Here is a 12602-nt window from a genome sequence, read left to right on the forward strand (position 1 = left end):
TATATGTACATACACAAACCGGATTCCAAAAAAGTTGGGACACTATGCAAATCGTGAATAAAAAAACTGAATGCAATGATGTGGAGGTGCCAACTTCTAATATTTTATTCAGAATAGAACATAAATCACGGAACAAAAGTTTAAACTGAGAAATTGTACCATTTTAAGGGAAAAATATGTTGAATCAGAATTTCATGGTGTCAACAAATCCCCAAAAAGTTGGGACAAGGCCATTTTCACCACTGTGTGGCATCTCCCCTTCTTCTAACAACACTCAACAGACGTCTGGGGACCAAGGAGACCAGTTTCTCAAGTTTAGAAATAGGAATGCTCTCCCATTCTTGTCTAATACAGGCCTCTAACTGTTCAATCGTCTTGGGCCTTCTTTGTTGCACCTTCCTCTTTATGATGTGCCAAATGTTCTCTATAGGTGAAAGATCTGGACTGCAGACTGGCCATTTCAGTACCCGGATCCTTCTCCTACGCAGCCATGATGTTGTGATTGATGCAGAATGTGGTCTGGCATTATCTTGTTGAAAAATGCAGGGTCTTCCCTGAAAGAGATGACGTCTGGATGGGAGCATATGTTGTTCTAGAACCTGAATATATTTTTCTGCATTGATGGTGCCTTTCCAGACATGCAAGCTGCCCATGCCACACGCACTCATGCAACCCCATACCATCAGAGATGCAGGCTTCTGAACTGAGCGTTGATAACAACTTGGGTTGTCCTTGTCCTCTTTGGTCTGGATGACATGGCGTCCCAGATTTCCCAAAAGAACTTCGAATCGTGACTCATCCGACCACAGAACAGTCTTCCATTTTGCCACACTCCATTTTAAATGATCCCTGGCCCAGTGAAAACGCCTGAGCTTGTGGATCTTGCTTAGAAATGGCTGCTTCTTTGCACTGTAGAGTTTCAGCTGGCAACGGCGGATGGCACGGTGGATTGTGTTCACTGACAATGGTTTCTGGAAGTATTCCTGAGCCCATTCTGTGATTTCCTTTAGGCCTCTTTCACACGGGCGTCAGTTTTTTTGCCCGGATAAGAGGCGGGTGCGTTGCGGGAAAATGCGCGATTTTTCCGCGCGAGTGCAAAACATTGTCATGCGTTGCACTCGCGTGAGAAAAATTGCGCATGTTTGGTACCCAAACCCAAACTTCTTCACAGAGGTTCGGGCTTGGGATTGATGTTCTGAAGATTGTATTATTTTCCCTTATAACATGGTTATAAGGAAAAATAATAGCATTCTGAATACAGAATGCATAGTAAAACAGCGCTAGAGGGGTTAAATTTTTTTTTTAACTCACCTAGTCCACTTGATCGCGAAGCCGGCATCTCCTTGTGTCTCCTCTGCGCTGAACAGGACCTGGGGTGAGCTGCTGCATTAAATAGAGGTTAAGGACCTTCGATGACGTCACTCCGGTCATCACATGGTACGTCACATGATCTTTTACCATGGTGATTCACCATGGTAAAAGACCATGTGATGACCGGAGTGACGTCATCAAAGGTCCTTAACCTCTATTTAATGCTCACCCCAGGTCCTGTTCAGCGCAGAGGAGACACAAGGAGATGCCGGCTTCGCGATCAAGGTGACTAAGGTGAGTTAAAAAATTTATTTATTTTTTTTAACCCCTCTAGCGCTGTTTTACTATGCATTCTGTATTCAGAATGCTATTATTTTCCCTTATAACCATGTTATAAGGGAAAATAATAATGATCTGGTCTCCAGCCCGATCGTCTCCTAGCAACCGTGCGTGAAAATCGCACCGCATCCGTACTTGCTTGCGGATGCTATGCGATTTTCACGCTTCCCATTCACTTCTATGGGGCCTGCGTCGCGTGAAAATCGGACAATATAGAGCATGCTGCGATTTTCACTCAACGCACAAGTGATGCGTGAAAATCACTGCTCATGTGCACAGCCCCATAGAAATGAATGGGTCAGGATTCAGTGCGGGTGCAATACGTTCACCGCACCCATCGCACCCGCACGGAAAACTCGCCCGTGTGAAAGGGGTCTTAGAGTAGCATTCCTGTTTGTGTGGTGCAGTGTCGTTTAAGGGCCCGGAGATCACGGGCATCCAGTATGGTTTTACGGCCTTGACCCTTACGCACAGAGATTGTTCCAGATTCTCTGAATCTTCGGATGACGTTATGCACAGTTGATGATTATAGATGCTAAGTCTTTGCAATTTTTCGCTGGGTAACACCTTTCTGATATTGCTCCACTATCTTTCTACGCAACATTGTGGGAATTTGTGATCTTCTACCCATCTTGGCTTCTGAGAGACATTGCCACTCTTAGAAGCTCTTTTTATACCCAATCATGTTGCCAATTGACCTAATTAGTGTTAATTGGTCTTCCAGCTCTTCGTTATGCTCAAATTTACTTTTTCCAGCCTCTTATTGCTACTTGTCCCAACTTTTTGGGGATTTGTTGACACCGTGAAAATTTGAATCAACGTATTTTTCCTTTAAAATGATACATTTACTCTTTGATCTGTCATCTATGTTCTATTACAAATGAAATATTGACATTTGCCATCTCCACATCATTGCATTCAGTGTTTATTCACAATTTGTTTAGTGTCCCAACTTTTTTGGAATCCGGTTTGTTTGTTTGTGTATATATATATATATATATATACATATACATATATATATATACACATATACCGTATTTATCGGCGTATAACACGCACAGGCGTATAACACGCACCTTCATTTTAAGGGAAATTTCAGGAAAAAAAGGGTAGCTCAGAACTTTTTTTTATTAATATTAATACCACTTATAAGGTAAATAATGTAAAAGGATGACACTTATGGGGCTCTGTGGATGACACTTATGTCATCCACAGATCCCCATAAGTGTCATCTACAGATCCCCCATCAGATGGATAAGTGTGGAGAGAGGAGGCGGGGACACTCATGGCGGGGCCCGGTGCAGTGACTCTACTCTAATACACCGGGCCCCGCAACTGTTAAACATTCAATCTGACTCTATATCTAATTGTACGGTACTTACTGTAGTACCGGAAGTATAACATTAAGACGGCGCAGACCGGCATCTCCCTCGGTCATGCGCCGCCTGTCTCAGTTCCCTCCTCATGCGCCGCCTGTCCCAGCTCCCTCTGTCATGCGGCGCCTGCCCCAGCTCCCTCTGTCATGCGGCGCCTGCCTGTTCATTCATAGAGTGAGCTGGGGCAGGCGCCGCATGACAGAGGGAGCTGGGGCAGGCGCCGCATGACAGAGGGAGCTGGGACAGGCGGCGCATGAGGAGGGAACTGCGGCAGGCGCTGCGCCGTCTTAATGTTATACATTCGGTATGTAAAAACATGGCTTCTTAACATTATATCGGCGTATAACACGCATACATCATTTGCCCCCTATTTTCAGGGGGGAAAAAGTGTGTGTTATACGCCGATAAATACGGTATGTGTATATATATATATATATATATATATATAAATTATATATATTCAAAATCACCCCCCCTTCCAATTTTTCTGATAAAGACAAACAATAAAAAACATAATTGGTATCGCTAGGTCCAAACCATTAAAATATAAATATTTATCATAAATGACAAATGCTGTAAAGTGAAAATGTCTTTTTATTGTCCGAGGCATTTACTTTAGAGAGGGGTACACGTCAGGGGTGTCCTTTATCGCCAATGCTATTTGCCTTGGCTATAGAACCTCTGGCGCAGTTAATACGTGCGGATCCCAAGGTAACGGGTTTGACATATGGCGGAGTAGATGAAAAAATTGCACTGTACGCCGATGACATGCTGCTCTTTCTAGACAACATCGAACAATCAATACCCCATGTCATGCAGCTTATTGAGGACTATGGTGCCTATTCGGGCCTAACCATTAATTGGGACAAATCGGTAATGCTCCCCATGGACTCGGTGCCGAGTTCACTCCGGATCAAAATAGCTCCTTTGCAATTGGCCAGGCAGTTTAAATATTTGGGAATACAGGTAACATATCGGTCGCAAGAATATATTGACCTGAATCTAAGCCCGCTATTGACAAAAAGTGCCCAAAAGGTTGATAGCTGGTGTAAGTTGCCATTATCTGTTATAGGGAGAGCTAACTTAGTTAAAATGGTTCTAATGCCACAATTTCTGTACATTTTGCATAATAGCCCAATTTGGATACCAATGAGACACTTCTACAAAATACAGGGGCTATTCAGGGCCCTAATATGGAATAAGAAGTCCCCAAGAATTCGCTTAGAGACCTTACAGAGGGAGAAGGATAGTGGTGGACTGGCGATTCCCAATCCGTGGCTGTACTTTTTAGCGGCACAAGCACAACAGTGCAAATCCTGTAGTGTCCTGGGTAATTCGGGGTCTGTGAGTGCGCTATTGTCTTACTTGATGGGAGGGAGGCCACCAGGGTATATACTGGAGCTTGGATCAGTTATTCGTCCCCCAGAACTTATCCCGTGTGCTACTCTACTATGCAAAGCATGGAAAAAACTTAAAGATATTACCAAAATCTCGGGGTGTAGTGCCCTAACTCCCTTATGGAACAACTCCAGTCTCCCGGAACTGAGTAAGTTGGAAGGCTTTGATAGTTGGGAGAAAAAAGGAATCTACTGGGTGTCACAACTGTATACAAATAAAATTTTCAAAAGCTTTGAACAACTGAAGGAGGAGTTTCAGCTCACGAACACAAACTTCTATCAGTACCTGCAATTATACCACGCCTTGTCAGCGCAGGGAAAGACAACAGATCTCACTATACAGGCTTCTATGATAGCGGAACAGATCAGAAAAGGAGGAGATACCAAAGGAGTGATTTCCGGCTTCTACAAGTTGTTACTCTCATTCTATCAGGACCACTTTCCATTGAATGTTAGGGGAAAATGGTCCCAAGAGGTTGGCCCCCTGAATGATGCGCAGTGGTCCGAAATACTGTCTAAAAGCCCCTTGTTATCATTGTGTGAGACACACAGATTGTCACAATTATACTTAATACACAGGGTTTATAGAACACCTAAATTCCTACATAAAATAGGGGTACGTGACACATCTAACTGCCCGAAATGTGATGTGTCGGAGGCACATATAATGCACATGTTTTGGGAGTGCACGGCCATAGGTCCCTTTTGGAATCTAGTGTTAGATATTATTTTTCAGGTGTTCGGGATCAGACTTCCAGTAGAACCTTTGATATGTGTATTGGGCTTGTTACAAGACGAATTCACAACAGATCTCAATATAGGCATTAGTAGAACATTGTATCAAGCCAGGAAGTTAATAGCCAAAATACTGGATAAGCACTGCAGTACCAACTAAGGAGGAATTTATTGCTCGTATGAATGTGATAATTGGGCATGAAAGGGGGATGTACTATAAAAGAGGTGTGAGTAAGAAGTTTGAATCTATATGGGGACCGTGGTTGAGTACGCCAGGACTACCCACTGGACGTCTTCTATCCTTGCCATTAGGATGGATGCCTAGAATAAGATGAAGTGAAACATGATAATGGGACGGTACGGATGAACGGGTTATGGTAGAAACAGAGGTAGATGTTTCTCAGGATTTGTGGAGGAGAAAAATGAGCTGACATTGTGGTATGGTGTGGGTTAAAGGGGGGGTGGGGGGGGGGGGGGGGTTACCCTTCAGGGTTTATACTTTGTGTATTATTGTGCCCAAGTTGGGCTTTCATTTGTTTATATCAATGTGTATTTGATGTACGCTTATCTATACAAAAGGGAAAAATGTTTTAATAAAAATTACTTGATTCAAAAAAAGAAAATGTCTTTTTATTTTTCCTCGCTGCTATTGGGCAGCTAACAGCCAGGGAGAAGGAGACTCCCCTTGAGAAACACGGCCGTCTCCTCCTCCCTGTAATGATAGTATGGGAAACCAGAACAGGGTGCACAGCGGGGGAACGAAGCAGAGCATAGATAAAATAATAATCAATATCACGTCATTAGTATGCCCTACCCTGCCAGCTATTTATATGGTAATGTCAGGACTGGTAAGAGGTTCTCTTTAAGTCATGGTCCCCAACCTTTTGTAGGTCTTGAGTGACTTTCAAATAAGGGGCTCTTCAAATCACATTTTTGCTACATTTATGGCTACTTTCACATGTGTGGCACCAATTCAAGCAGGCTGTTCTGGCACAGGATAGTCTGCTGGAGTTCTCTGAGCCGTGGCACTTCTGGATGCAACCGGAATGCCCGCTGGCCCCTGCTGCATGCTGCAGTTTGTGCCTGGCCAATTCTCGGCATTCTCTGCTGGAACTGGCAGCCAGATTACCCTGTTAAAGTAGGCAAACATCTAGATTGGGAAAAAAAGAATCCATCCTGCAGAAGAAATGCATTTATATCCTCAGGATAGGTCATCGATATCAGATCCGTGGGGGTCCAACATCCGGGACTCCCACCAATCAGCACTCCAGTGATGGCGAACCTCCGACACTCCAGCTGTGGTGAAACTACAACTCCCAGCATGCTCAGTTCATTTCTATGGAGTTCTGAGAGCTGCCAAGCAAGTGTGCACCTTGGGAGTTGTAGTTTTACCACAGCTGGAGTGCCGGAGGTTAGCCATCACAGTACTAGGCCATGTGACGGCACTGTGCAACGTAGTAAGAAGACCAGCACTTCGCATGATTTTCAATCAAGAATGCGATTTATTGGTCACATATTATTCCATAGTGACGCGTTTCAGCACTAATGTGCTTTCATCAGACTACAAACAATCCCAATTTTATCCCATTTCAAAATTTCGATGATCTGGTTACTTTCGTCAATGAGGGGGAGGAGCTTTACTGATGACGTAAGTTCCCCTGTATTTCATTTGTCTATTTAAAGTCTGTAAGTGAAAGTCTGTAAGGGAGATGTTTGTTTGTAGTCTGATGAAAGCACATTAGTGCTGAAACGCGTCACTATGGAATAATAATATGTGACTAATAAATTGCATTCTTGATTGAAAATCCTGCGAAGTGCCGGTCTTCTTACTACATTGTTTGATTAGACGCTATTCCACTGACACGTGCACCACGAATTTTGAAAAAGGGTAGTGCCGACCTGTTATCTACTGAAATCTATTTGGCACCGTACAACGGTCACATGGCCTAGTTGCCGATCAGCACCATTGGAAAGCTGCCCATAGCCGGATGCACTTACCAAAGCGCTAGGGTGGGCGGCACCTTCCTGAAACAGATGGCCGGCGAGGGTGCCAGGACTTGAAACTCCTAACGATCTGATAATGATGACCTATCCTGAGGATAGGTCATTATTATCTACCACTGGATAACCCCTTTAACAGACACATGGCTAGTGCCCTACTATAGTACTGCCAAAGTGTTCCCAAGTGTTAGATGGCGGTCCGAGTTCCCCCCCCCCCGTCCCCATAATAGCGAGCAGATCAATTTACATAACAGTGTATATAGAGTGTGCTGTCTCTGTGCCCAGGCCTGGTATATCATTACCGCCTGACAGACATGTATATCACACTGCCCATTGTCTCTGTAAAGGTGCAGCTAGTTGAAGGTTTAGCCCATAGGCCTGGGTATCTTTCAGGGAAGCAGGGTTTGGGTGGGACATAGGCAGAGTCACGTTACAACTGGGGTGGCTTTCTGTTTCTATTCCAGATAAGGCTTCTTTCTAGGACCCAGAAGCCATGTCTGGAATCACTCAAGTCATTTATAAGGCTGGGCTGCTACACTGAAAACTACAATTAAAAGAAATAGCATTACACCCAAAACTATGACTGCAGTTATACCAAATGTTTTAGGTATCTTATTTGCCCATCTGATGTATTGCGTTTCCAGTTTGCAATAGTCAGCTTAAACTTTCATTCTACTAAAAAACTAAAAGGTAACATAGGTAATGTATGATTACTAGCTTACCATAAACAGGTCAAACTCTTCTTCGTGGCGTGCAATCATCTGATTCAGGGTCTCATCATCGGGGACTTCGTCTTCCTCCTGGCAAGGCATGAAACAAAAGAATGAAATATATTTACTTTTTTATAACAAATGATCAAATCGATCAGCCTTCGGCAACCAAACATAAAAGTGTAAAGGGCCAAGTAACCCATATTTTTTTATTAACATTGTTGTGTTTAAATTTCCATATTTTTCTGTTCCATTAGAGGAGCAAAAACTAAAGAGTGATGATCCGTCACATGATGGACACCGTTGTCTCATGCCCATCAGACCCCACTGACATATAATAGGGCCCGTTAGGCTCCACCATGATGTTTGTTATTTAACCGGAAGAATGGTGCTGCATGCTGTAATTTATGATGGAATCCCCTTACTGAGGCTCAGAGCAAAAATGACAAAGCCTTTCATGCAGCAGAATTTACACTAGACTGGGATTGGACTGTCTACCTAAACATTTACAGAAAACTATATGCTTGATGTTCTGGCCTACAATCACCACTAGGGGGAGCACAGAAATTTACAGTATACTGTACACATTGAACTCGATGAACAAACAGTTTGTGCCTATGCTTTCTCTAGTGGCAGCTGCAGGCCGCCAGGACGTTGAGAGACATTTTTCAGCTGATCGTTGCAGAAAACATAACTTTGCCAGGAGAAGCCTTCGCCACCCACATATATTGCAATATTATATGGTGGACATTATGATGAATGGCTTGTCTTCTGTCAGAGTAGGAGACATTCTTACAAAATGTCTCTTTTCTGGTGTGGGGTATATTAATGAAGCGTTTGGACAGGCTAAAGAATAAATAAATAAATCACTTGACAGCCCTTAAAGAAGTTTTCCGAGATTTTCATACAGTTAAACTATCCTTAGGATAGGTCATCAGTATCTGATCAGTGGGGACCCGATCAGCTGTTTGAGAAAGGAGCGCTGTTCCTGTGAGCGCTGCTGCCTTCTCTCAGCTTTTCCTAGGCCGATCAACGACACATTCATGTATCACGTGGCCTAGGAGCAGCTCAGCACCGTTCAAGTGAATGAGGCCAAGCAAGATACGAAGCAAAGCTACTATACTATGCACAGCGCTGTGCTTGGTAAGCTGTGAGAAAGCAGCAGCGCTCACAGGAGTGCAGGTGCCTTCTCGAACAGCTGATCAGATACCGATGATCTATACTGAGGACAGGTCATCAGTGTAAAAAATAAAAAATAAATCCTGGAAAACCCTTTAAAAGCAACTGTGCAGCGCACAACTCCATTAACTCCTAAGGCCTCATGCACGCAGCCGTTGGGCGGCCGTGGCTGTATTGCGGCCCCATTCACTTGAATGGGTCAGCAATTCCGGAGATGCGGAACGGTGTCACAGAACACCGGAAGCACTACGGAGTGCTTCCGTGGTGTATATTTCCATTGTTCTGCACCGCAAATAAATATATGACATGTCATATTTTTTGCGGTGTGGACAGACCCATTTAAGTTGAATGTGTCCGGCACGCTGCACGGATGTTGCCCATGCAATAGGGACCGCAATTGCGGTCCCCAATGCACGGAACGGACGCATAACGGCCGTGTGCATGCGGCCTAAGAGTGGGCTTACTGTACATGTTGCTTTTTAAAAATGATCAAAAACAAAAAATAAAAATAAAATAAATATACATTTTAATCATGATTGCTGGTTGTTTCTTTAATTCTTACAGACAAAACATATTCAAATGTTTCACCTGTCAAAGCTGCACAGGCATTTACCACATTGATTTAAGATGCCGCACCTTGCAAAATGCAACTATGGAAAAAATGCATGTCTTGGAAACACAAAAGCCACGTGTAAATCCGGTCTACGGCCTCTTTTAGACGAGTATGTCCAGCGCTGAAATCATGCTCTGTGTGTGAGAGTGATTTCCCGTTATAGACACTGCTTGTTTCGCAGGAGCTCATGGCATTATACTGGTTTATAATGCTGTGTCTCTCTGCCAAACTTTGAATCAACTGAATTATACGGACAGCATTATGTTAGTATTAGTGTTGAGGGAACTTGTGTTTTCAAGTTCGGTGTTCAAGGTTCGGGTTATCTAAGAATTTGGTTATGGATTCCGCTACCACGGACAATAACTTGTGGTTCGTGGAAGCAGAATCCATAACAAAATTCTTAGATAACCCGAACCTTGTACGCTAAATTTGAAACACTCAACACTAGTCAGTATAAGGCTACATATGCACACAACTGGATCCGCAAAAAAAATAAAAATAAGAAAAACAGAAGCTGCCCGTGTGCCTTCCGCAATTTGCGGAACGGAACAGGCGGCCCATTATAGACATGCCTATTCTTGTCCGCAAATAGGACATGTCCGCATCTTTTGCGGCCCCATTGAAGTGTATGGGTCTGCACCAGAGCTGCAAAAACGACGTCTCAGATGCGGACCCGAAAAACGGTTGTGTGCATAAGGCATAACTCTGTAGCTGTAAGGACATGTAGAGACACATAGCATTATAAACTAGTATAATGCCATGCGCTCCTGCTAAAGAAGCAGTGTCCATAACGTGAAATCACACTCACACACAGAGCATGATTTCAGCGCAGGACGTGCTAGTCTGAAATGAACCCAAGTGCAAGTCAAAACTCAGATTTGCAACCATTTTAGTTGCCATCTGGATCCCTGTGAACAAGTATAATAAAAAATGCAAGTGAATTAAAGGAAACCTGTCACCATGATTTTGCGCAGAGAGCTGGGGACATGGGCTGCTAGATGGCCGCTAGCACATCTGCAGTACCCAGGTCCCATAGCTCTCTGCGCTTTTATTGTGTTAAAAAACTGTTTTGATTGATATGCAAATGACCTGATACGAGTCCTGTAGCCGGAGAGGAGTCAAGTGGAAAGGAGCCCAGCACCGCCCCGCGTCCTCCAAATCTCCTTCTTGCTGGCTGACGTCACAGAGCTGGAGCGCCGAAATCTCGCGATGCGCGAGCTAGCGCATGCGCAGTGTCGGCATCATGTTCATTCCCTGTACTGGCATCAGCACAGGGAACGAGCTACGCATGCGCTAGCTCGCGCATCGCGAGATTTCGGCGCTCTAGCTCTGTGACGTCAGCCAGCAAGGAGGAGATTCGGAGGACGCGGGGCGGTGCTGGGCTCCTTTCCGCTTGACTCATCTCCGGCTACAGGACTCATATCAGGTCATTTGCATATCAATCAAAACTGTTTTTTTACACAATAAAAGCGCAGAGAGCTATGGGACTGGGTATTGCGGATGTGCTAGCGGCCATCTAGCAGCCCATGTCCCCAGCTCTATGCAAAAAATCCTGGTGACAGATTTCCTTTAAAGAATATTCCCATAAAGTGGCTAAAACTTTTAAATGGACACTAAACCTTGAAAAACATTAAAATCCTAAAAATAAGGATAAGCCTGCAAGACTTGGCAAGCTGCACTAAAAAGCAGTTTTACAGAAATCCTCCAGATAAAAAGGGAACCCTTTCCCCTCAACCATCCCATGTATGGCTTGAAACCATCTGGTATCTCAGTTTCAACATTTTTTAGAAGTTTTTAATTATTTTTTTTTTTAATCACGACATTATTGCACCAAGACCATAATGCATAAAAAGCGTAATTTAACCTAAGAGATCATATCTGTAGTATAACATGTGAGGAGTTAAGTTAAAAAGGTGAACGTTCACCAAACTGCTAAAATTGTGCATAAAATATTAGGTCTCAGTAAAGTGGAGTCTAAAGGAAAACTTTCATCACCAATTGATCCTAAAAGGCTTTACAGTACTATGGAATGGATGACTGTCACGTCGATGATACTAAATTAAAGAGTAACTGCACTTACAAAAAAACTTTTCGCCAATCACTAAAATGAGGAGGTAGAAACATTTAGCTATGCGTAGTCTCTCCTAGCTGCTGAAAAAGGACTAAAGAAGGATTAAAGGGAACCTGTCACCGGGGACATGGGCTGCTAGATGGCCGCTAGCACATCTGCAATACCCAGTCCCTATAGCTCTGTGTGCTTTTTTTGTGTTAAAAAAACGTTTTGATCCATATGCAAATGAACCTCATATGTGTCCTGTATCCGGAGAGGAGTCCAGCGGAAAGGAGCCCAGCACCGCCCCGCGTCCTCCAAATCTCCTCCTTGCTGGCTGACGTCACAGAGCTGGAGCGCCGAAATCTCGCGATGCGCGAGCTAGCGCATGCGCAGTGTCGGCATCATGTTCATTCCCTGTGCTGGCATCAGCACAGGGAACGAACTACGCATGCGGAGGACGTGGGGCGGTGCTGGACTCCTTTCCAGATACAGGACACATATGAGGTTCATTTGCATATGGATCAAAACGTTTTTTTAACACAATAAAAGCACAGAGAGCTATGGGGACTGGGTATTGCAGATGTGCTGGCGGCCATCTAACAGCCCATGTCCCCAGCTCTATGGCCAAAATCCCGGTGACAGGTTCCCTTTAACAGTCTGCCTATTGAAATACCTATGAAGAACTGCCAGACCGCATGAAGTCAATAATAGTCTTTGTTTTAAAAGTTCATATAAATAAAATATTTGAAAACAAGTCTAGGGAAAATGGCAACATCACCAGAAGAAAACACAATGGCAGCAATTCATAATAGTCCAAAAAGCAAAAAACGGAATAAAGTACAAGTGCAGAATCAGGACAGGACAGAATCAGTTGCCCATAATGTGTCT

The 12602-nt window shown here is 43.8% G+C and overlaps 1 protein-coding gene across 3 annotated transcripts in view; it reads right to left on the reverse strand.

The window, feature by feature from the left end:
• Positions 1-12602, reverse strand: part of SMARCA2 (SWI/SNF related, matrix associated, actin dependent regulator of chromatin, subfamily a, member 2) — a 299308-nt gene that overhangs the window by 51288 nt on the left and 235418 nt on the right. For all 3 annotated transcript variants that reach the window (XM_044272604.1, XM_044272612.1, XM_044272595.1), the window contains exon 27: positions 7882-7959. In XM_044272604.1, the coding sequence (XP_044128539.1) occupies positions 7882-7959 (78 nt within the window). The remainder of the gene's footprint in view (positions 1-7881; positions 7960-12602) is intronic.

This window comes from Bufo gargarizans, chromosome 1 (genome assembly GCF_014858855.1).
Source record: "Bufo gargarizans isolate SCDJY-AF-19 chromosome 1, ASM1485885v1, whole genome shotgun sequence".
NCBI lineage: Eukaryota > Metazoa > Chordata > Amphibia > Anura > Bufonidae > Bufo > Bufo gargarizans.